The sequence below is a fragment of the Drosophila teissieri genome, chromosome 2R (genome assembly GCF_016746235.2).
Source record: "Drosophila teissieri strain GT53w chromosome 2R, Prin_Dtei_1.1, whole genome shotgun sequence".
Taxonomy (NCBI): domain Eukaryota; kingdom Metazoa; phylum Arthropoda; class Insecta; order Diptera; family Drosophilidae; genus Drosophila; species Drosophila teissieri.
The window spans coordinates 11,034,129-11,056,812 of record NC_053030.1 but is presented as its reverse complement, the minus strand read 5'-3'; the positions used below and the strand labels follow the sequence as shown (position 1 = coordinate 11,056,812).

At 44.7% G+C, this 22,684-nt stretch overlaps 7 protein-coding genes across 11 annotated transcripts; 1 reads left to right on the top strand and 6 right to left on the bottom strand.

The window, feature by feature from the left end:
* Positions 1–18: 18 nt before the first annotated feature.
* LOC122615314 (DNA-directed RNA polymerase I subunit RPA1) lies at positions 19–5,555 on the bottom strand. Its single transcript, XM_043790349.1, has 10 exons — positions 5,134–5,555; positions 4,714–5,077; positions 3,285–4,650; positions 2,730–3,223; positions 2,389–2,674; positions 1,396–2,323; positions 1,136–1,340; positions 958–1,075; positions 801–900; positions 19–743 (listed from the first exon to the last, which is right to left on the bottom strand). Exons 1-10 carry the CDS (start codon positions 5,474–5,476, stop codon positions 19–21), a joined length of 4,929 nt encoding a protein of 1,642 aa, XP_043646284.1. The 5' UTR covers positions 5,477–5,555.
* Positions 5,556–5,607: 52 nt separating this feature from the next.
* Positions 5,608–6,354, top strand: LOC122615316 (biogenesis of lysosome-related organelles complex 1 subunit 1). Its single transcript, XM_043790353.1, has 2 exons — positions 5,608–5,764; positions 5,823–6,354. Exons 1-2 carry the CDS (start codon positions 5,704–5,706, stop codon positions 6,197–6,199), a joined length of 438 nt encoding a protein of 145 aa, XP_043646288.1. The 5' UTR covers positions 5,608–5,703; the 3' UTR covers positions 6,200–6,354.
* Positions 6,355–6,428: 74 nt separating this feature from the next.
* LOC122615315 (transformer-2 sex-determining protein) lies at positions 6,429–8,714 on the bottom strand. 2 transcript variants are annotated; one of them, XM_043790350.1, is made up of 7 exons: positions 8,575–8,714; positions 8,467–8,516; positions 8,337–8,411; positions 7,678–7,825; positions 7,491–7,619; positions 6,860–7,232; positions 6,429–6,798 (listed from the first exon to the last, which is right to left on the bottom strand). In XM_043790350.1, exons 1-7 carry the CDS (start codon positions 8,575–8,577, stop codon positions 6,776–6,778), a joined length of 801 nt encoding a protein of 266 aa, XP_043646285.1. In that variant the 5' UTR covers positions 8,578–8,714; the 3' UTR covers positions 6,429–6,775. The 2 variants fall into 2 exon arrangements, with proteins under 2 accessions (XP_043646285.1, XP_043646287.1); XM_043790352.1 differs by lacking the exon at positions 8,575–8,714 and adding an exon at positions 8,106–8,275 and having other exon boundaries at positions 6,432–6,798; positions 8,467–8,501.
* A 161-nt stretch (positions 8,715–8,875) lies between these two features.
* LOC122614121 lies at positions 8,876–9,745 on the bottom strand. Its single transcript, XM_043788608.1, has 2 exons — positions 9,554–9,745; positions 8,876–9,492 (listed from the first exon to the last, which is right to left on the bottom strand). Exons 1-2 carry the CDS (start codon positions 9,585–9,587, stop codon positions 9,023–9,025), a joined length of 504 nt encoding a protein of 167 aa, XP_043644543.1. The 5' UTR covers positions 9,588–9,745; the 3' UTR covers positions 8,876–9,022.
* Positions 9,746–9,918: 173 nt separating this feature from the next.
* On the bottom strand, positions 9,919–10,734 carry LOC122614306. Its single transcript, XM_043788861.1, is given in 3 exon segments — positions 9,919–10,393; positions 10,395–10,632; positions 10,719–10,734. Coding segments are annotated over 2 exon segments (480 nt in total). The 5' UTR covers positions 10,616–10,632; positions 10,719–10,734; the 3' UTR covers positions 9,919–10,134.
* Positions 10,735–10,762: 28 nt separating this feature from the next.
* LOC122614337 lies at positions 10,763–11,404 on the bottom strand. Its single transcript, XM_043788898.1, has 2 exons — positions 11,367–11,404; positions 10,763–11,303 (listed from the first exon to the last, which is right to left on the bottom strand). The coding sequence occupies exons 1-2, from the start codon at positions 11,395–11,397 to the stop codon at positions 10,816–10,818; spliced, it is 519 nt and encodes a 172-aa protein (XP_043644833.1). The 5' UTR covers positions 11,398–11,404; the 3' UTR covers positions 10,763–10,815.
* A 356-nt stretch (positions 11,405–11,760) lies between these two features.
* On the bottom strand, positions 11,761–22,568 carry LOC122612148 (titin). 4 transcript variants are annotated; one of them, XM_043785570.1, is made up of 10 exons: positions 22,448–22,568; positions 22,265–22,375; positions 21,873–22,190; positions 21,480–21,806; positions 21,277–21,420; positions 20,944–21,195; positions 16,188–20,834; positions 16,024–16,095; positions 12,356–15,894; positions 11,761–12,299 (listed from the first exon to the last, which is right to left on the bottom strand). In XM_043785570.1, exons 2-10 carry the CDS (start codon positions 22,311–22,313, stop codon positions 11,943–11,945), a joined length of 9,705 nt encoding a protein of 3,234 aa, XP_043641505.1. In that variant the 5' UTR covers positions 22,314–22,375; positions 22,448–22,568; the 3' UTR covers positions 11,761–11,942. The 4 variants fall into 4 exon arrangements, with proteins under 4 accessions (XP_043641505.1, XP_043641507.1, XP_043641506.1 ...); XM_043785572.1 differs by having other exon boundaries at positions 16,188–16,747; positions 16,784–20,834; positions 22,265–22,563; XM_043785571.1 differs by having other exon boundaries at positions 22,460–22,477.
* Between the last annotated feature and the right edge of the window lie 116 nt (positions 22,569–22,684).

The following is a 22,684-nucleotide window of genomic DNA, read 5'->3' as shown; positions in this document are numbered from 1 at the left end:
AATTTATATTTAAACAAATTAACAAATTTTCGTCAGCAACTCAAAGGCACCAGTACCATTCCGCACCGGGAGGCCTACCATTAACCGACTGGACGGCGAGCTAAGCTCATCCGCTCTGCCAAATCCAGCGGCGCTCTTGAGGAACTGCAAGCTGGACTCGAAGGACATCTGCTGCAGGGGCGACGATGAGTGCTCCATGCCCTTTCGCGACAACGGCTGAAAGGTGCCGTCGAAAGTCATGTAATCGGCAATGAGCGACAGGTGGCGGCGATCCACAGTAATTCCGTAGACCTTGAACACATTGCTCACTTCCTTAACGATCACTTGGGACGCAGCTTCGATGCCGTACGTCCTGGCAATCGCGTGGATGTCGTTAGAGTAAAGGCGGTTCAGATCAAGAATCTTGTTGTGCTGGAACATCTCGCCAATGTTGATGCCGTCGGTCTTGAGGAGCTGTTCATCATCGGTGCCCTTGTAGATAATAGCCCGCTTGATGTGCTGCACCTGGCGGACCACACTCTTGCCCGCCAACTCCCGGATGATGGAGGTTAGATCGGGCTTCTGGTACCGCACACTCAGATTCAACTTGACCTGGCACCACAAATGTTTCTCCTTGTCGTAGGTGTACCCTTTGACCATATCGTTGCTCAGCAACCTCTCCACCGCTTTGTCATCACCATCATTTTCATTAACATCCTGACCCTTTTCCTCGTCGTCCTCATCCTCCACCTCTTCGTCATCGGCTGAAAATTAGTTGTAAGTATTGCAACCTCTAGGAATATTCAAAATTTGTAGCATACCATTGGCATCATGGAGTTCCTCAACGTCGTCTGGGTCATCGTAGTCCTTCTCGTCGGTTTTGCGTTGCTTAAGCTTTACTCCAGTTGCATCGTCATCGTCCTTAAAAAACAGAAAAATTGTATTTACAATTTTAAGTTTGGTAATGACTCAACTTACATTATCGTCAGATGAATCATCATCATTAGCCTTTGCTTTAGAACGGGCGACTTCATCGGCGTTGTCCAAATCGTTATCATCTTCTTTATCGGCGTCCTTTTTGTCGTCTATTACAACTCTGAAATTGAAAAAGGAGTACTGTAAAAGAATTCCAGTGGCAAGAGCTCAGTTGTCTTACATTTTCGTTGACTTTGAGGCATTTGATACCTTCAAAATGGCGCGAATGAGTTGTTTAAAAAAGGTCTGGTGCATGTATTTAATTATTTGTTTGGGTCGAACTCCATAGTCCTCCTTATAGACCTCTCTGGGCAGGAATTGGAAGCGCATATCATACTCATAGGCTCGCTCGGGGTCCAGGGTTAAACATGTGCTAACGTGGACGGCTATATAAGGAAATTTTCATTATTGTATACGACTACTATATATATATGCACTCACACTCCAGAAGGTTTGCCAGCGTCACTGAATTTAGATTTATGCGCAGCTTTTCCGCCTGATGCTGCTGACCAGGCTTAATGGGAATATCCATGGACGGCGTTTTGATGTTTGATGAGGCCAGCATGAGGATTTCTCGTAGTCGAGGAATACCCAGAGTCACGTTCATTTCACCACGACCCGCAAAATGGAAAGTGTTCAGAGTCATCTGAGTCGACGGTTCTCCTATCGATTGGGCTGCTATCAGACCTACTGGTTCACCTGGCGAGGCCAGCGACTTAATTGTCTTTACTCGCATAATATCAGCTATAGTCTCTTTAAGTGCGGGTTTCCTCTTAGCATAATCATTAATGATTTTCCTCGTCCTTTCTGACACACTGCCGTAGTAAAGATCCTGCTTGTAGACAGCTACCGTGGGATCTGGGCAACGGGCATACTTCTTGCGATATAAAGCCTTGTCCTCTGCATCGGCCTTTTTCCATAACTTAAGGAGGCCCTCGTCAAAGCGACGACGTCCCGTTTTGGCATTAATCTCATTGGGTCGCTTCACCTCCACCTCCTCGCGGAGCTCCTCGGAGAAATGAGTGAAGGCGGCACGTAGCTTAGTTGGCTTTTTCTTCTGCCAGCTGCGGATGTGCTTTTCGTGGCGCTGGACCTTGGCCAGCTGTTCCTCGTCCTTCATCAATTGAAGATGAGAGGGCCGTAGAATTGCCGTAGCGTTCTGGGTGAGGAAGTCAGCACAGAACTTATCGTTGAAAAACTTGGACTTAAGAATGTCTAAGCCATCCTCGCCATACAGGAACTGAACCACACTATTGTCACTGTCGCGAACAGTGAGATCATAATGGACACTTAGGCCCTCCAGATGCTTAATAAGACAGCGCTGGAGATAACCGGAACGGGATGTTTTTACAGCAGTATCAATGAGACCCTACACATTGAGAAAGGTAAATAAATACTTGCAAACCAAATTTGTTGAAATCATTTCCCACTTACTTCACGACCAGCCATGCAATGGAAGAAAAAGTCCTGAGGCTGAATGCCGGTCATAAAACGTCCATCGATAAAACCTCCAGACTTGGGCGATGTTTCGAAGGAAGTAAAGCTGGGCAGAGACTTGCCAGATATCATCAAAGGCGGTCGCTTTCCCTCTAACTCAATTTGTCCAAGCAGACAGGAGATTTGCATGGTGTTTACCATGGATCCCTTGGCACCAGATAGAACCATCAATTGCAGGTTGTTTGATGGGAACTTGGTAATCAGACCTCCGGGCAGACAAGTACTAAAACAAGAAAATAGGTTAATTTTGACTCTGATTTGGCTTTGACTAAACTCACCTATTAATGTCATTTGTGTAGCCATCCAAGAACGATTTGTATTTACGATCCAAAAGCACTCGGAACTTAGAATCCTTCACATATGCCGCTTCCATTTTCTCAACCAGCTCATCGTGGGGCGGCTCATCTTCCAATTCTAGAGCAGCAGATACTGCACTGTTTCCCACATTGCGACACTCGCGAATAATCTTTCTTCTCTTACGATCTGCTTCGCCGGTAACTAGAATATCCTTGACACCCAAAGTAAAACCTTCCAGTTGTAGAAAGAAGGTGAATACTTTCGTGAAAGCGGTGAGCAGCCGAGTGGACACATCGCCGCCGTACAGCTCATACATGCAGTGAATCAATCCAAAAGTAGTGGCTCCATACTGCTGTTTATCCAGAACACCAACAAGCAGTTCTCCGTTTCTGATTTGAACTTGACTTTCACTGAGCTCGTTACCTTCAGGATTTGCGCCGCAAATAGACGGTCTCGGACGGGACACGTTCCAATTCTAAAGGGCCAGAGCAGTAAGTTAGGCAAGAATAATAAAATGTACTTCGAAATATAATTACCTTTCCAGCAATCTTGGCAAATGAATCCAGATTAATTCGCTCGTATCCCTCAGGAATTATGTTGATTATAATGGTAGACAAGACCTGCTTTCCAGACCAAAGCATAGCTGGCTTTAAAATTGTCGGTGGCAGCAGCTTGATATCCTTTTTATGTTGAGATAGTCCCTGAAACACCAATTGCTGGTAGTCTTCACGATTGAAGAATCGTCCACGAATCGATAGTTTCACACCCGAAATCACGTGATCCTGAATGAGTCCACCTAATGGTGTGCCGTCCTTGGGCACCAAATAGTTGCTGGCCACATTCACAAGGTTGTAAGCCTCCGCCCTCGCCACCTCACTCTGCGGATAGTGGGCGTTCATTTCATCACCATCGAAATCGGCGTTGTAGGCCTTGCAGTTCGAGTAGTGCAGACGGAAAGTCTTTTCGCCATGCAAGATGCGAGCCTTGTGTCCCATAATCGATGGCTTATGCAGCGAGGGCTGTCGGTTAAGCAGTAGGACATCGCCGTTGAGAACGTGCCGATGAACGATCTTAACACCATCCTTTGGATTCGACAAAAGTAGCTTGGCCAAACTCTCTCGCTTGGAAGCGTTGTCTGCCGGTATATACGTGGTGAATCCGTTCTTGTCCTGTATGTAGTTCGCTCCGGGATGCACGTCCGGACCGTTCATAACCATTTTGCGCAGCTCCGTTACATTCCATTCGGTCACGGGAACGGGATACGACAGTTTCTTCGCAAAAATATCAGGGATGCCGATCTCATCTACATTTATATTGGGATCCGGGGTAATAACAGTTCGAGCGGCGTAATTTACACGTTTGCCCATCATATGGCTACGAATGAGTCCACTCTTCTTTTCAATGATTTGCTTCAGACCTTCGCCAGATTTCATTTCCCGGGACATATTCACATCGAGGAGCACATCCACCGACATTTGAAGAGCCAGCCAAGCCGTATACAATTTCTCATGAGCTGTGTCGCCCTTTAGGGTCTGATAGGCGGCCTTAGCCTCGTCTGTCAGCTTCTCCTGGCCGCCCTTCATGTACTTGAGAACCACATTCAATACATGGTTGTTTTCAATGATGTTTATGTAGATGTCCGTTTGGGGATTTCCCTTCAGCATGTCACCGACCATGTTCAGTGGTCGAGCGCGTGGTGGTGTCACCGGAATCGTGTCCATGAAGAACAGATCCACCGGCGATCTATCGCCCTGAGTCAAATCCGTGTTGCTCAGCCCCAAAACAGGCACTAGGAGCTTTAATAGTTCAGGGTAATTGGCGTATATCTGCCGCAGATAACGACGGCATTCGTCTGCGAAGATAACTTTATTCTGACCCGTGGTTTCTGTGCCCGTGCCAACGCTAAGGAAGAAAAACAAGAGAAGTTACATTGGAAATAATATAGTAATGTGTTAGACTACTTACCGTTCCTTAATATCTGCCAAAGTCACGTAGAATACCAGCCTGCGATGCATATAACGCACGAAACGCATAGACTTGTTACAGTGCCTGCACTTTTTGCCTAGTCGCTGCAGTGCCGCATGCGTAATGGCCGTGCGCAGAGAGCAACTCGTTTTGGTGGAGTTGCTGGAGTTCTTCTCATTCTTTTCCAACAGACTATACATGGCAGCAATATGTGGGTGCACCATATCGCCGTTTTTGAGGGCCACGAGATCGTCGCTGTTTTGGCACACAATTTCTGACTTGAAGAGTTCCAACTCCTGGGCCTCGATGATGTAGCCCGCGTCGATTAGGCGCAGCTGAAGCATAATTATCTCACATTCGTGATCTGCAATAGTGGAGCAATTAGCAACCCATGATAAATAAAAGTGAGTGATTGGTTACCCTTCATCTGGAGCTTGTAGCAGTGCAAACAGAATATGCAGAGAAGTCGCTGCACGAACTTGATGAAGAAGGGATTGTAGACGGGCGTGCCCAGCTCGATGTGGCCCATGTGTCCCGGGCAGTCCTGCAACTTAAGACACGTCCCACAGGGATCCATGCACCTGCCGTAGGAGCCCATTCGGATGTCGTACAAACCACCGGGAATCGCGTGTCCCAGTGCATCGAACGTGATGCCTGTGATCACCTTTACCACGCTCAGTTTGCGGATCTCCTGGTCCGTAAACACGGCGAACTCCAGGTCCGAAGGGAACATGTGCACGTCCATCGCCCGCTTAGAACCCATTTTGCCTTATTTAAGCCACGATTTCTATAAAAACTCGACAAAAAGATGAGCGCAACAGGCGCGCACGTGTGTGGCTTATTAGAGGTGAAACCGAAAACGATTTTAACGGTCAATCTGCCTATCGAGAATAGCTATCGGTTTCGGTACATCCTTAGCTCAACAGCTGATTTTTTGTGTTTTGACAAAATATTGTTTTCTCTTTGGATTTGATTACAAAAAGCGTCAATATGTTAACTTCAATGGTTAAGGAGCACCACAAGGAGCAGGCGAAGCGGAAACAGGAGCAGGGTACAGGGCCTATTGTAGTTTCTGTTTGGCATAAAAGTTTACAAGGCTGCATTTTCAGAGGTGCGTCGAAAGGAGGCTATAGAAGCGTCCAATGAGCTCACCCAGTCTCTGGTGGACACCCTAAATGTGGGCGTGGCTCAGGCCTACTTGAACCAGAAGCGCCTGGACGCCGAGGCCAAGCAACTGCACTTGGGCGCAACCAATTTCGCCAAGCAGACCCACCAATGGCTGCAGCTCATCGACCAATTCAGCACTGCCCTAAAGGATCTCGGCGATGTGGAGAACTGGGCACGCAGCATTGAGGGGGACATGCATGCGATTAACCAGACCCTAGAGCTGGCCTACAAAGCCTCCCGAGCGACACAGACTTCAGGCGGAACAGTCCTGGAGACCTCAACTTCAGCGTCGGCAAACGCAAATGCCAGTGCTACATGAACGTTTGCAAAAAAGTGCATTGTATTGTACTTGTATTCTTTCCTTTTGAGTAAATGTAAGCCCATACAAACCAAGCTACTCGTAGTTAAATTTAAATTTAGCTTAAGAATATGATATCTGAAACCAATTCAATAAAACACCCATTCACCAGTTTATCATCGAGTTCCTGTACAACTTCAATTTTATTTTGTACCTGCTGCACAATTACAATTATAATTAAAATTAGTTTAGTTTTGTTATCATTATCAGTTTGCTGCAGTTCCTTTAAAATACATATCACAATCTATGCGGACCACTGTATGTAATGTTGGTAATTGATTTGATATTTACAAACTACGTTTTTGTACAGCATCAGTAATGGTTAACGAATAATTATGATAAAAAGCTGTTTTGGGTGAATTGTGAATTTGAAAATTAGTCTAGTTGTGAGCTGTTCGCCAACCAAATGCCTTAGATGGGATGGTTTCACCAAAACACAATATTTCAGTCGTATGCTCCTTTACAGTCCGTTTGACGCAATCCAGTTGGGCCAACTTAGGAGCACGAGTTAAGGAAGTAGCCTCCTCCCCATGCGCTCTAATAGCGCGATGAAATGCGACCTATTTGGGTAAAATATACAGGTTAAATTATTGATCACAACGACTTCGAAATAACATTTACGTGGCTGTGGGGAACGTGAACGGCTGTAGCTTTTGTTGCGAGTGTAGCGTTGGCGACTAGAGCTCCTGCGTAGGCTACGGTCGTAGCGATCGCTGCGGTACTTATTGCGATCACGATAGTTGTCATTGGGCGAAGCAGAGCGATCGCGAATCTGACGGCGTCCTCCACGCGGCGAACGGGAGCGTCCAGAGTATACACGCGAGGGACGACCCATATACACACCCGGAGTTGGTGTGTGGGCCCGTTGGGTTATGGAGAAATCGACGCGAATGCGGCGACCATCTACTTCAATGCCGGAGCAGGAGTCCTTGGCCACACGGGCATCGTTGAGATTCTCAAAGTAAATGAAACAGAAGCCCCGAGAACGCTGTGTCTGTATGTCAGAAGATATAAAGGTTAAATCTACAGACAAACTTGTTTTTTTTCTTTGAGAACAACATGTCCTTCAAACAATATGCAACTGTGACAGCAAGCCTTTAGCTTTTAGTTTGGAATACATAAAAACTCACAATCGCCATCTAATTTAATCTAGCCAGAAATTAAGACAAAACTGCAAGGCTTCAGCCGATTTGTCTATACAATGGGATTCAGGCAGGAAATATCTTAGCAATGGTTTCCAAGTCCGACTTACATGTGCGTCAATCACCATCTGGATGCGTTCGATGGGTCCGTACTTGTTAAATAGCTCGCGAACCTTGTGTTGCGACGTGTTTGTGTTTAGCCCGAATACTCCTATGCAGCGGCTGGCTTGTGGATGTTCCTAGAAAGGCGAAAATCTTTAGGATTGGGAGGAGGGACTAATGGGCAGGATGCCTTACGCGAGCCTTGTGCATTCGCATGCGATCGCGGGACGATCGTCCGGAATGATGGCGCGGTTCCGGAGGCGATTCCGATCCGGAACGCGAACGGGAGCGTCGGCGGGAGAAGCTCTGCTGGCGGCGACTGCCATAGTACTCGTAGTCAGACCTTGATTCGATGTGGAATGGAATGAAATTAGATTATCTTGCGGTTCGTTCTTGCGGGCCTTGCTAATTGACAGTTGGAAAATTGTGTATTTCGTGTGTATTTCGGTTAGTTCTTGCTGGTCTTGCTAACTGAGAGAACAGTTAGAAAATTTTGTGTAGTTCGTGTGACTTGCAAATGCTATGGTTGGGTTGTATTCAATTCAATTCAGTTCGATCTGTTTCGGAACTATTCTTCGGTAGTTGGACGTACAAAGAAAATTAGTGCTTCGGGAGGTTCTTACATAGTGCTGTTCGTTGGTTTCTTCCAATAAAATGAAATCGGCTTGAAGGCTTTTTGGTTTTACTTTCTTGGCAAGAGCACCAGCTTTCTCGGCTGACTGGGCAAATCCAAATGAAATGTCCCTATGACAGATGAACGTTTTTCCAAACTGCCAGTCAAAACTACTCGATGCTTCATGTCAAAAAAGGTATCGTTTAGGGGGGTCGTCTCACATATGTGTGTACACATTTACCTGCGCTCCTTGTGTCCGGATGAAGTGGTCCTCGCTGACGAGGATGATGCCGACCGCTTGTGTTTGTAGCTGGTGCTGCAATTGAGACTCCCGCTACTAAATGTTCCTAATCCACTTGGTTTTTGCTTACCTATCGAATTTACGATGTATATAGTTTCGCTCTTCGGAGCAATGCGATGACTTTGGTGGCGAAAAAAGAATATAAATGTGTGCACACTACTTGGATTGCCGTACTTACCATGTTTAAGGGTTTGATTCCCTACTATATTGCACACAAGCAGTGTTTACTAATTAAATGTTAGCCTCTGGCTGGTTTTATTTATTCTGTCTGCGTTTAAGGAGACGCACGCTTCGACAGGGGTGGCGATAGGCGTGGACGTTATCGCGTTATCGATAGGCACCCTTAACACTTAAGCGGCGCTGTTATTTGATTCGAAAATAACCAAAATAGAAATTTATAAATTTAACTAGAAGTGCCTGAATATAAAATGAAATCAGCCCATTTATAATGTACTATTATATACTCTACTCAATAAAAATTTAAGGCTGTTATCACATTTATTTATTGGGTAGCAAGCCATTTTATTAACCAGCCTTCTGGCTACTCAACTTAATGGGCCTTGCTTTTAGAAAGCTGGCACTATAAAATTAATTTAAGACAATTTAATTCTAAATCACAGGTTCCGTTAGTGATAACGCGTAAACCACATATTTTTCACCATCACATAATTGTATAGCCTCTGGTGTTCCAGATGATGCAAATCCGTTATGGTTTTCACCACTCGCTCGTCGTTGAAGTGACTTTTAGGAGGAGCTTCCAGGAGACTTCCAGTCGTAAACCACTTGAGGTTCGAAAAGTGCTTCTTTACACTGTCCCGCAGAGCTGCGCCACTAAAAACTGGTGTGCGATACAGATCAAACATATTCTTCTTGCCGTACTTCTCGTGGATTTCATCAACGGTCTTGTCCAGATCAGGCTGCTTGGCGTTATAGATAACCCATAGTTTCCTCTGTGGGGCACGCAAGTCCGTTAGGCTAAGAACTCCAAAGAATTCCACTACGTAGGGCTTGCGTTTGGGGTTATCAACTTTTGGTTTTATATAGAACAATCGCCTCAAATGGCTGTCGATTTCCTCTTCCAGGTCGTAATCACCTTCTGCAAATCGGGAATTAATCATCATTGTCGTTCCCAATAAATAATTTGCTATTTTAGTTACCTGAGTTTTTGTCTTTAACTGCATTTGTTGTCATATTTTAACAATGTGGTCGGTCGCTCTTACTTCTCTGACTTCTGAATGCGTGTTAACTTCCTACGCACTCTTCTTAAATACCCAACAAATATAATTTCAACTGATTTGTAAAAAGTTTCCTCGTTTTGTTTACGATTTTCCATTTCACAAGAAAATAAAGAGCTTTTAAAAGCAACCCTGTACGCTATCGATACGTAGTGGAGCTTGTATCATTTTAATACCTATTATATGTAAAGAAATAGGGTATATTAAGTTGTTGATCAGGATGATCGGATGGGTCGACATATCTATATATAAACGCCACGCCTCACTTTTGATGGTTTTCAAATGTTAAATTTTATTGGACATGTTTTTAAATGTATATAATAAGTAGGGCATAACTTATCAAAGAAGTTTCAATTACACAATTGTATTGTGTGTATATGGATACGAAAATATATCAACAAATGTCACTGGTCAGCAGATGGATCATATTCAGAAAAGGCATTATTACCTTTAGATTTGTGAATTGAGTAACGGGTAACTGATAGTCGGTTTCCTTAGTTTGTTTAATGATTAGCAGGTCGTGGCTTTTGATCATTATAGCGCTTGAACCAATCGTGTTGTATCATTATATAGTCGAAGATTCTTTTTAGCTCCTTGTTATGCAAATCTGAAACTGTTTTCACGAGTCTTTCATCATTATAATAACTATTTAATGGAGCTTCCAAGAGATTTCTGCTTGTAAACCATTTTAAGTTGCAGAAATATTCTCTTACGATTTTATGAAATCCCACTCCGCTGAATGTGGCGATCTGAAATATTTCTGACATGCTTTTTGCCATATTTCTTGCGAATTCTTTCCATAACCTTTAACCTTTCTGATCTAAGGCCATAGTAAATGTACCACCGTTTTTTGGTGCCGACTGGTGACTCGTTAATACTAAATACTCCAAAGTATTCTATCGTATCAGGATCCAAAGAAGTGGGTCCCGCGACTGGCTGCATATAATATAAACGTCTCCAGTACTTTTCCAACTTATCGTTCATGTTGTCCCTTTTCCGTGCTGCAAGGAAATGTAACCAGATGAAAACTGTAGATGACTCATAGGCTTTACCCATTGATAAGCTTGCGGCAATTGTGCCTTCCTACCTCAACAAACTTCGAATGAATACTGCTGGTTAGCATTTATTGGCATTATTGTATTAGAGCTTTATTCTAGGAATTCTTAAATATAAATGAACACATGTTATGCACTAATATTAAGATAATTGTACGACCTAAAGTGGTTACTCCTGGACAGTAGGTAGTCGTAATATTTTCTCCTTTCGCCCTGATATAAATCTGCAATTGTGTTCACCACTTTCTCATCATTATAGGGGCTCCCTGGGGGGGCTTCCAAAATGTTTCCCTTCACAAGCCACCTAAGTCCTTTGAAGTGGTTCTTCACCCGGGACCGCATCCCGGCCCCTGAATACACCGGTTTTCTGAACAGCTCGTACATATTCCTTTGGCCATATTTACGGTGGATCTGATCCACAGTTTTGCCCACTTGATCTGTCGTCGCATAGTACAAGTACCACAGTTTTCGGCGTGGCGCTCGAACATCGGTTAGGCTTAGAACCCCAAAATACTCCACTTCGTTTGGATCGTACTCATTTGTAGTATTGATGGGTTTGAGCCAGTGCACTTTTCGCATATACGTTTCCAGTCGCATTTCTAGATCGGGATATGCGCCTGCAGATTGTTATATACATACATCAGTATAAAATGCCACTGTAAAGCTTAAACTGAACTTACTATTGGGAGCTTCTACAGCAGATGTGGTCATCTTGAATACCGTGCTGTTAATAGATATGGTTCTTCCCCTGGCCGACTTTTATACCTACCGCTTGGTAATATTTCACAAGAGCTTTTACATTTCACCACTATCTGCATAAGCTTTGAACGAAATATCACTTTTCCTGTACATCATTTTCCACGATTTAAAAAATAACTCAGGGTAGTTTTAAACGGTTTTATACATAGTAATTTAATTTAGTTTATTATGCGATTATGCATAACTATACAACTTTTCCGTAAGCCTACCGGTTTTTATATAAAAAAATGGTTGTAGTTTACTGTAACGTATATAATATTCTAAATTAAGATACTTAATCAATACGCAATGGTAACTTTAAAATATACATTTCACTGAATAAAATATTTAACCATTTATTTTCAAAAAAAATTACAGGACGTTGCGAAAGGTATAACAAATTCTTCATTATAGAATTAAAAAATTCTCTTCTTGCGTTCAACGAAGTAATTAACTCTTAATTAACTATGCTAAAGTAACTTAGAATACTTTCCAACTGGTTTATAGTCTTTGCCCTGCTATATAATAACCTCCGTAGAGTCGTCGAGCTCGCCCTTGATCTCCGTTTCCAAGTGCCCCACGCTGCTGTTGGAGTCAGGCAGGATGCTTTCTTCTGACTGCAACGCGTGATTGATGATGAACACATTCGGATTGCCGGTGGTACTCAGACTCATTCCGGCGGGGGATACGAATTCGGCAGCAGGAGTCTCACCCAAGACTGCACTTAAAGACGCGTTTGTTTTCGCTCGTGCAGTGGGCAATGATGTGGTATTCGACAGAGTCCTTACCGGCGACGTTTTCTTTTTGCACAGCGCCGGTTTCTTTGCATTCATCCTTGGTGCTGGCATAGACACTGTTGTGTTTAGATTAACGAACTGCCGGGAATAATACATAAATACAAAATTAAATTTTTGTCGTAAGGAATATCTACCTGACTAGTGTTCCCCGCAAAACTTTTTTGCATTCCCTGCGTGGATCGTGGCTGCACCTTTCCTAGAGCTGCCGCTGCGTGGGATGTGGAGGCAGACATTCGCCCTGCCGTCGATTTAGAGGGGGTAAATTGAAAGTCACTGGTGTGGTCCCCATCATAAAGTGGCATGGTGGCGGGGAGGGAACTGCGCATCTGAACATGCTCCCCAGATCTGTTTGTCCCTTGCGGTGGGATGTCTGAGGAGGCGGTCGTAGAGCTCACGATGCTTTTGGAAAGCGTCGAGCCCGCGGAAGCGCCTAAACTGGAGGGACTAGCAGTAACGGATGTCGCCATCGAGTTGCTTTGGGTACTGGTAGCCTTGTTTAAGTAATGTACATAGTTTTCCAAAAGCTTTGTACCCACATCCACGTCGATGGCCATTAATGAGCTGGTCCTTACAATCTCCTCAATGGTCCGCTGTCTCTCGGACAATGATAGATTCGCTGCCCGTCGGCTGAGAGTCTGGAGCACCATGTCAAACACTTGTACCCTCGCCTGCAGCTCCACGCGCTGCTTGTCCTTGGGGCAAATCGGTGGTAACTGAATAAGCGACGGCGCCATATTATGTGCAATCGAGGTGCTGGCTAATGACGGAATAGTAGCCACTGCTTGCACCGACTTCTTGGTCAGCGTTGTGCCACGTGGCAACTGTTTGCTTAGGGAATCCAAGCAACTGGGAGAGGAGCTGGTTGGAACTACGGGAGTGGAGGTGGATGGATCCACGCATGTGGGAATATTAAAGGAACCTGGTGCAGGCAAGGGAGCCGAAAGCAAATTATGTATAATCGATGGAAACGGTTGAGTTGCCGGACCAACCGAAGCGGGCGCATGTGGAAAGGATGACGGAGCGGTGGCATCAGCAGTCGGAGTGTTACCCGTACGGGTCAGATTAGTTGAATCCCGTTCCTTAGCCCTGCCCAGTAATTCCAGCTTGGCCCGCACCTTGCTTGGCATATTCTTATCCGCTTTAGAGATGAACTTAGTGGTTATAACCAGGAACTGCGGGACTTCCAGCACCGGTACCTCGGCCTTCGAATGCAATCGAGTAAAATCAATGGCCCGCATTGGTCCATCGAGGTTTGGACAGCAGAAGTCTAGACCGACATCGTCATAGGATCGCTTATAACGTTTTGGGTAGAGAAAGGAGAACATCTTGGTCTGCCCAATGGCATTGGGGTTTCCATCAGGGGCACTGGCGGAGGGAATTGAATGTAATTCTGGCGGCCTAGATGAAGTGGAAGCATGCAATGGGCTGATTTGAATAGTGGCGGGCACAGCGTCCTCCGTAATCGAATTTGGTGGAAGTATTGCTGGTGCTGTAGCAACCGCTTGCAATGGCTCATTAGGGGGATGCTCATCCGTGACATCTTCTGGCTCTGACTTTACTTCGAGAATTGGTACAGGAAGTGGCATAGACTTGGCGTGGAACATTTGTACCCTTCGCTGTTCTGCTAGCTTCCTGGCACTTTCCAGTAACGCTGTCTCGTCGGGAAGTTGTTTTTCAGTCAATGGATAGATAGCAGTCTTCAAGGTTGTCTTAGCTGGCGGGTTAACTGTCTGTTCATTTTCGGGTGCGATGTTTGAAGCGGGTGCTGTCGATGAATCATTATTTGCCGGTGGCTCATTAGCTGCAATGGGAGCAAGTTGAGCAGAGCTTTCCTCCTTTTCAAGTTCTGACGTTGGCGCTGGATAAGAATCGGACTGGGATGCAGGCTGTGGCTGAGTAACCGCCACCGACTCTACTTGTGGTTGCAGCATTGATTCTGACATTGACTCTGCCGCCGAATCCGTTTCCGAGGTTTCACCATGCGGTGGTAATAACGTTACATTACGAGATCCTTCTTGTGTTTCATTCTTCTCCTGCATGCTCCGAAGCCAATTATTAAAAGGCCTCCGGTTCATTTTCACGCAAAGTTTGCGTAGCTTTGCTTTTTGAGGGATTGTATTAGCCGTCGAGCGCACTGCTATTGGATTAACAGCAGATGCAGCAGTTATTTTCACTGGGAACGCCACAAATGCAGATTCCCGGACGTGAACATCCTGCTCAGGGGGGTCCTCCTCCTGCAACTCTCTGGGTCTCTTCGGATTAATCACCTCTGTACCATCTTCCGCATCACCGGCCTTCCTTTTTAAATCAAGTTGCTGGTTCCGTCCGCCTCGTCCACGAGGCTTCACCAAAGTCTGCGATTGCCTCATTGCTTTTTTTTGGTCCGAAACAGGCGTAAAGCGCTCCTTAGAAGAATTCCGTTGTCTGTCGGATATGGGAGTTGGTGTTGGTGCCAATGATCTGTTGCTGCTGACATCTCGGTTCATGTGACCCGGAATATTAAAGATCCCTTGGCTTTCGGCAAATGTTCCGGGGTTATCAGATATATCCGATCGAGAGGAATCCATTGGGTCAGTAGAAGCTTCCTCTTCCAAGGAACGAACCTCAGTCTTAGGTTTCGATTTGCGCTGATCCGTTTTCGATTTTTTTTGTGGTCCGCGACCTTTAGACATTGCCTCGATTTTTGAGGCTTGGACTATGTTGTCAGATTCTGCTGCTTTGGAAGCAGCTTCAGATTTCGAGACTTCTGGTTGAGTAAGTCGTTTTCGAGCAGTAGCACTTAAAGCTGTGCCTTCAGATTTTCTACTATCCATTTTACTGAAACGTGGGACCTGGGACGGATCTTTGCGAGGATTAGATTCTGATAAAGAACCCTCAGACTTCCTGCTTTCTGGTTTCGTTGAAACCTCCAATTGCGGAAGTGGTTTCCGCCCTGTTACTGCTGCAGCAACCGTTTTCTTTGAAGATTCCGTTTCCTCTGATTTTAGGGATTTCATTTGAGGGCCTTGTACTGTGGACTTTTTCTTGCTCTCCGTTTTCTTATTGCCCTCAGATTTCTTGGTCGACTTCTGTGTTTCAAGCTGTGCCTTTTTAGTCAATAGTGATGCTTCGGACTTCGATGCAGCAGTTGTCAAAGTGTCCACTTCAGTGTCCTTCGTTTGCAACAGAGAAACGGATATATTTACCTTTCTCGGAGCAACAGGAGACGTTTTTTTAGGGAACGCAATGGAACTGCTGTAGATCGACTGATCGCCAACCACGTTTTCATCGGCATTTAACTTTTTTAAGGATTTTCTGATTTTCAGTGGACTGCTGGACTCTGCTGCCGAAGGTTTGTGAAGACTAAGAGTGGAACTCAGCAGAGTTTGCACCATGGGCTTCTTAACTTCCGAAGCTGGACTATCAGGATGATGAAGCTTTTTGGCTGGTGTCCCTAGGATGACATGCTTAATGATTTCAACGTGCTTGGACTCCTGTACCGCCGACTTTCGAGTAGCTGGAGATGTCGTCTCGCCCTTGGTTTCCAAACTGGGCGCTGTTGTGGATGACATGATAGTCTCATTACCTATAATAGAGATGAATTTGCCCTGGACAGAGGACTTGGATTCTGACTCCATCTTTGAACGTTTAAGGGATGGTCGTTCTTCTTCGTCAGCGAGTTGTCGACGGCGAGCTGTAATTAAGCAGATAGATAGAAAATATATAGAGAAAGGAATCCAATTAACAAACTTAAAAGCTTCTTATAGTTATGATGTCAGTAAAACAACGTGGATAAAGACGATGAGACTGATTGTAGACTCACCTGGTTTAACTGGTTCCTTTTTGCCAGTTAACGACTTCTCCATATCTGGGCGTTGCTTTCGTTTAGCAGCTTCTAAATGAGGAGAAAGGATGAGAAAGAAAATATATGTAAGATACGCAAACATACTGAAAAGACAAAATTTAATTATTGGGCAAGCTATTAACCATCTGGCTGTGAAGAATCCGCATCCCGCTTGCGCAAACTGCGCTTCACCACGCTGGATGTGCTGGGTTCGGGATCATCCGTGACACTTGTTGTTTCCGATAAGTCTGGAATGGGGCTTTGGGCGAGTTCCTCATCATCTGTTACATCAGTTTCTGGCTCGGCTTCAACTGATTTGACATTAGTATTATCCTTTGTTTCAAGGTCCATCTCCTCGGCGGCTTTCGCTGTGGGAGCAGAATCCTCTTTTACCATCGTCGTATCCGGTTCTTGATCTTTTGAGATTTCTTCTTTTTCAGATTCATCTTTAGCGGTTTCATCATTAGAAACTTTCTCTTCGGTCAACTCCTTTGCTGAGGCATCCTCGTCTTGAGTCGCACAAGCTAACGAGTTAAATACTTCGTCCTTTGAATCCTGCAGAACATCGCTATCTGTTGGCTTGTTTGATAAGACGTCCTCAGTAGAATCGTCTGTAATAGGATTTTCACCCTTTGCGCAAACGTCATTCACTTCCAATTCTGGATCGTCCTCTTTCTGCTTTGATTCAGTATCCGTGTTGTCAGCAGCCACCTCCTGTGTCTCCTTACAGAAATCTTCATTAGGGATTTCGTTTGTTGCAAGATCCTTGTCAGAATCAGGAACAGCAACGGGTTCCAGTTCTGCAACAGGATCACCCTCAGGATTAATGCCTGAAGACATTGGAGACTTATTATCACATTGCTCTCGAGGTGGGCTTTTTTCCATGCTCTCAAGAATTTTGGTCAAGCGCTTCGATTTCGCGGGAGCTTTCTTGAAGATAGACTTTCTTGAACTTGTGGGCAAATTGGAAGTGGGAGTTCTTTTTATTAATACCCGCAGCTTTCGACAGGAAGCTGTAGGAGAACTAAGTTCTTTTTGGATTTTAGATGTCGAGGATTCAGATGCTGCTATCTGACTATCCTCAGAACTATTGTCTGGTTTACTTGGCTCCTTTGAAACATTTCGTTTGGATTTGGCTGATTTTTTAGGAGTTATAAAAGTGTTTTTGGTTTGCTCGTTGCTTTTTGTTGGAGTAGTAGAAAAAACAATTTGCGGGTTTTTCGTACTTGAAGGAATGATAACGGAATTTTCTGACAAAGTTTGATCAGAAATTACATGTTCTTTGAGATCCTGCGTCGAATTGGTTTCTAAAATATTAGTATTATCTAGATCAATCGCCTCTGTTGTCAAGACATCACTTATAGTTTTGGAGTCGCCTTTTAATGTGGTATTCAAGTCATCTGGTTTGGGGTCATTGTCAGGAGCTTCTGAAGAAGCCAATGACGGTGTTTTGTTTTTCGTATTCATTAGGTAAGTTTTTGTTGGAATTTTCATAGTTGGCATATCGGGTTCAAAAATTACCGGCAAAGGTACCTGTTCCTCAGAATTTAAAGCGTATCTGTTTTGGTTTTGGTTTTCATTAATCTGAGTAGTCTCAAAATCATCCTTGGAATTCTCAATGGTAACAGCCTGCCTACGTTTCCTTATTCTTCCTACTTCTGTTTCAGATGAGTTTGGTTCCTCGTTTGTTTCATCAGATTTAGCATTGTCCTTTTTATCGGACTCTGAAGATGTAGAACATGTAGCTTGAATGGTTTCTGTGTTTACGTCTAAGCGATCTTTAATATCAGGTTCAGCAATACTATCATTAGGTTTCTTTTCGTTTTTCTTGCGCTTGTTTTTGGACTTTGCTTTCGAGACTCTGAGCTGGGTGGACTTTTGAGAAGAGTCTATTAAAATAGGTATCGCGTCCTTTTCTGAAGAAGATTTGGTTTCATATGTATTCGCATTAAACTCTGTACTATCCTCCTCTTCATTTTTAGTATCGTTCTCTTCGGGCTTCTTATCAGCCTCTCGACTGTCCTCCACGGTCTCCCTTAAATGTGGATCCGAGTCTCCGCCTTCGTTTATTGCATCCAATACATTTTTGTGATCTTGCATGATGTGATCTGGACTGGATATTAATAATTTTGTAGAATCGGACTCCTTTTTCATAGAACTGTCACTCGATTGCATTTCACTCTCTGAACTTTCATTATATTTTTCATCGATTAACTTCTTACTGTTTGACGTATCCCTCTTGTCAAGTGGCCCTACTACAGTTTCGATTGTATTACCAGACTGCTCCTTAGGTTGATCCTTTTCAGAAGGGGTTTTATTTAAACTTAGTGATCTTTCAGTGGACTGAGACTTAAAGGCTGGAGTTTCGTCCTTTTCGGATTTGGCTGCATCAATAACAGACTTATCCTTACGACTTAATCTGCTGGAATGTTGCTCATCCTTAGCAGTGACAGGATTACTTTGCTGGTCCTTGCTTGTGATAGAAGCAGTCTCAACTTTCTTGGCGTCCAAATGGTCGGAAAGTGTGTCGGTCTCAGTTTTGCCTTTCTCCTTTCGAATCCTCCTGGATTTTCTGCGACTTGACCGCTTTTCCTCAACTTGTTCCGTATCAGTTTCAATAGCATTAGATTGTTCTAAAACCGGGTTGGTACTATCTATTCCTGGTTTTGGACATAAGGAGGAGTCGTCTTTCTGTTCTGATTCGCTGGAAGTTGAATATTCTTCAACACACTTGGAAGACGAAGATGGCTCTTCACTGGAATCTACTATGGCCTTGTTAACTTCAGTCTCATGGGTCCTACTACTTTTTTTTGCCTTCAACGGTTTACCCTTCAACTTTTTCATTTCAGTCTTACTGGAGCTAGGTTTTTCTTCGGTGAGTATGGAAGTATTTGCTGCTGTAGTTGTTTTGGTTTCCTTAACGTCCTTAGTTTCAGACTCATCAGGAAGCGACTTTAACTCTTTTACTTTCTCCCTTTCCGTTGTTGTTAAGTCTTTGGCCAACTTGGAGACTGCCACTTTCTTTTCCACTGGAGACCGTTCTTGTGATGAATGGCTTTCCGCCGGCGACCTCCCGAGCCTTGGACTGCTTCGTCTCATTGCATCATCCATAAGTAGTGTAAGCTCTGTTTTTAGAGTCCGTTTGGACCGACTTACCCTTTGGTTTTGAGGAGTTACTTTGTCAGACCTTAGAGCTCTTCGTGGCACCGAACTTTGCAAAGCTTCTAGTTCCTTCGATTTCTTGGGGGTATTAGTTGGAGAGGAATGATTTCGTTTCTTGGATGGACTGACTAAGCTAGATGGAACATCAGAACCAGGCAAAGACTCGGCTTTGGGCGCTTGATTTTGTTCCTTATCAGGTGTTTCCTGTTTTACAAGTGGATCTTGGTCTGGAACAGGAGAGTGCTCTTCTGCGGGTGGTTCATCCTTACTAGAAGATGGAGTCTTATCTGGAGTCTGCTCTTCCAATAGATTTTCATCATCAGCTATACTTTGGTCTTCAACTGAAGATTGTTTTTCAGTCTGAGCAGGCACGAGTTCTGAAATTGTTTCTTGCTCTAACTCTTTTACAATTTCAATCACTGGATCTTGTCCTCCTTGCACAGATTCCACTGATACCTCGTTGGATTCAACTCCCTTACCAACCTCAGCCGCTAAGATCTCTTCAGCCAACTTAATATCCTCAGCCAGCTGCGAGTCGCTTTCCTCAAGTATATTTCCCGATACTGCCTTGGCTTCAGCAAATACAGCTGGTAATTCAACTCCAACTGAATTTTCCATCCTAGGTAGTTCTGTTATCGCATTATCATTGGTTTCCATTAAAATGTCAGTGTCAGATTCCTTTTGAGTTTCCTCCTTATCTGAAGCTAAACCTTTATCCTCCAACTCACTAAGATTTTTCCCATTTTCAGATGCTTCGTGGTGATCCTGTGCAGTATCAAATGTTTCGGTAGATGTGTCCAATTTAGAAAGCGGTTCTTCTTCGTCCTTTGACGCAGGCTCAGACTTGTCTAGCGCAACCCTGTCCGGAGCACATTTGAGATCCGTTTCGTGGTGACTCGACGTCATTTTAATATCATCCTTGCATAAATTTGTAGATCCTGTAAGCTCTTTGGCATTGTCTAGCTCGCTAATTAGTTCATTCTGTTTTGTTGCCTGTTCCAAATTAACCGTATCCGTTCCCGGTCTTTCTTCAATCGCTTCTATCGAGAGAGGAACATTTTTGTCCAATCCTTCAATTGGATTTTTAGAAGTCTCTACTGTTGTAGGGTCCTCCTTTGGAATATTTTTGCGCGGCCTTCCGCGTTTTCTTTTGACTGGTTCTCCTTCCCCATCTGGGGCAGTAGAAGTTTTTTCCTCTGTGGTCGCTGCACGATTCTTACGTTGCTTTTGACCCCGAGGCCGCCCTCGCTTTGGAAAGGACTCACTCTTTGACCGACGCAATTGGGTGCCTAAAGGTTCCGATTGATCAAGTTTTTCGCTCGAGTAGGTTAGCTTGCGCACGTGACTCAATTGCGAGGTGCTAGGATCCGCTGGGATCTTAGATTTGGATGTGCTACGCGTCTTTGAGGCGGAACGCTTTTCGAACTCGTGAGATCGCTCCACATCGATCTCTAAGATCTTCTCGGCCAGGTCAAGACTCATGCGCTCCACAGCCTCAAGCGTGACATTGTCATCTACGTCAAACAGCTTGCGACTGCCGCTGGCCTTGCTGGCCGAGGATTTAGCACTGCTACTCGCCTCCGGTGGCTCCAAATCCCGCTCCTTTTCATTAGCCTCTTTGTCACTGGCTGCGAAACAAAAAGCAGAAAGAGTTACAAATGTAAGGGTGTAGCAGAGTTAAGGGTTCACAGGGGCGCTCAGAATTGGACGCCCCAATGGACGTTGGTGCACACTTACCCGCTGATCGCTCATTAGCATGCTTAACCTGTTCGGAAGAAGAGGGTTTCTTTTCGTTGGAGCGGGATTTCTTAGCACTATTCTGTTTCTTATAAATTGGCGGCGCCTCGGCGCAACTGAGATTACTCAAGTACAACTGCAGGCGTTCATAGGTGCTGCTCAAAAAAGACTCCTGATCATTCTCAGTACGTGGATTCAGCTCACTCTTCGGCTCCTGGACCTCGTCGTCGGAAACAACAGGTGTCACAGTGTCTACACGGTTTATGTGTGTTTACATATTATGAATATTATCAGAGGGTTGGCAGTATCAACTAGTTAATAACGCTGACTTACCCGCCACCGATGTGGTCCTGCTTGTGTCCGTTGAAATGTCGATCACCGGCTCGTCCTCTTCATCGGAGTCTCGATCGCCGTAAAAGTCCGATTCGTACTCATAGGACGAATCGCTGTCTGAGTCCCCATATAAGTCACCCAAAGCTGTGGGAATTACGAAATGGTTAGGCGGAGCGAAATATTAGAAGCAATCTCGATCTTACTTAATGGATCTGTTTTGGGCTCATGCCGCGAAGACGTTAGATCTGTTTTTTGGGGCTTTACGATGGTTACCGTCTTGTTTTTGGCGGAAGCCAATCTATCGCCATTTGCAGATAGTGTTGTCTTGTTGGCCACAGAATTGATTTTCTTGTTCTTAGCACTTGCATAAGTTTGGCTCGATGTAGCAGGCAGTGACTTGCCAACGTTACTGCTGCTGCTATTGCTGATGCTTCTGTGTGGGGCTACATCTTGTGACTTTTTGGAACTTGCCTGAGAGGTACTGGGCTTGAGTACGCTCAGCTTGTGCGATGGACGCATTAGGGCTTCGCCTAAGTTTAGAGTTAAAGTTAAGTTATTAATAAAATGCCTATTTGAACCCATTAGGGAATACCCACCTAGGTCGTCCACCGAATCAAACGACTCGTAGCGTTCGCGCCTCTTTGTCGGTTTCGACTGGCTGCTCTTCCCGCGGAAGAGGGCTTCCAAGGCATCGTTGGACTCGTCGCTGGAGGAGGAAGTTGGAGAGCGGCGACGTCTGTCCTGGGACTTGGATCCGGAGCCCTCGTTAAGCAGTTCGTCGTCGAGGTACTTGCCGTGAAAGAGCTTCTGGAAAATGTCCGCATCAATCGACGACGAGTTGCTGGAGTCTGATGAAATGCGACGCTGCCGCGGAACGCCGGCAGAGGATGCTGGCGGAGCACCCGATTTGATACCTGTGCTTGCGCAAAGTACACAGACATTGAACATTAGAAACGTATTTATAGCACTTGAAGAGGGAATCACGCACCTGGCAGCACCAAGTCTTTGTACTCGTCTAGATATTCGATGTCCTCCATACTTCACTTTTCATGTGCGTCGGTCGGTCAATTTGCAATCTTTCAACTGCGCCGCGTCTCGTCTAATTCCATGAAGGAGAATCACGAAAAGTTTGAATAACTTGGCATTCCTTAAGCAGAAGGATTGATTATACCCATTAGCGCACCAATGCAAGCACTTTTTCGTCTTTTTCACCGCAAAAAGTTCCTTTGAAATCGAGCAAAAATGATGCCGCTGCAATTAACGTGAACGTAGTGCAGATATGCAAAAATTCCAAAAGCGTTTAGTGAGCCCGCGCTTTGGTGTGGCCGTTCGGTTTTACTATATTCAACACAAGTCTATTATGAATTATTAGTGAATGAATTGCATAGGCATTGGTAACTAAGCAATA

Excerpts from the sequence above, each read along its gene's own strand:
- LOC122615316 (XM_043790353.1), top strand. The coding sequence starts at position 5,704 with ATGTTAACTTCAATGGTTAAGGAGCACCACAAGGAGCAGGCGAAGCGG. Across the intron at positions 5,765-5,822 it reads GAAGCGGAAACAGGAGCAGG|AGGTGCGTCGAAAGGAGGCT; the intron begins GTACAGGGCCTA and ends CTGCATTTTCAG.
- LOC122615314 (XM_043790349.1), bottom strand. The coding sequence starts at position 5,476 with ATGGGTTCTAAGCGGGCGATGGACGTGCACATGTTCCCTTCGGACCTG. Across the intron at positions 1,341-1,395 it reads GCTGGCAAACCTTCTGGAGT|CCGTCCACGTTAGCACATGT; the intron begins GTGAGTGCATAT and ends TTCCTTATATAG. Across the intron at positions 744-800 it reads GGAACTCCATGATGCCAATG|CCGATGACGAAGAGGTGGAG; the intron begins GTATGCTACAAA and ends ACTAATTTTCAG.
- LOC122615315 (XM_043790350.1), bottom strand. Across the intron at positions 7,826-8,336 it reads TCCGGACACAAGGAGCGCAG|GTCTGACTACGAGTACTATG; the intron begins GTAAATGTGTAC and ends CATCGAATCAAG. Across the intron at positions 7,620-7,677 it reads TGCGAATGCACAAGGCTCGC|GAACATCCACAAGCCAGCCG; the intron begins GTAAGGCATCCT and ends TCGCCTTTCTAG.
- LOC122612148 (XM_043785570.1), bottom strand. The coding sequence starts at position 22,313 with ATGGAGGACATCGAATATCTAGACGAGTACAAAGACTTGGTGCTGCCA. Across the intron at positions 22,191-22,264 it reads CAAAGACTTGGTGCTGCCAG|GTATCAAATCGGGTGCTCCG; the intron begins GTGCGTGATTCC and ends GCGCAAGCACAG. Across the intron at positions 20,835-20,943 it reads TGCTAATGAGCGATCAGCGG|CCAGTGACAAAGAGGCTAAT; the intron begins GTAAGTGTGCAC and ends TTTGTTTCGCAG.
- LOC122614121 (XM_043788608.1), bottom strand. The coding sequence starts at position 9,587 with ATGACAACAAATGCAGTTAAAGACAAAAACTCAG. Across the intron at positions 9,493-9,553 it reads AGTTAAAGACAAAAACTCAG|AAGGTGATTACGACCTGGAA; the intron begins GTAACTAAAATA and ends CCCGATTTGCAG.
- LOC122614337 (XM_043788898.1), bottom strand. The coding sequence starts at position 11,397 with ATGACCACATCTGCTGTAGAAGCTCCCAATA. Across the intron at positions 11,304-11,366 it reads TGCTGTAGAAGCTCCCAATA|GCGCATATCCCGATCTAGAA; the intron begins GTAAGTTCAGTT and ends AACAATCTGCAG.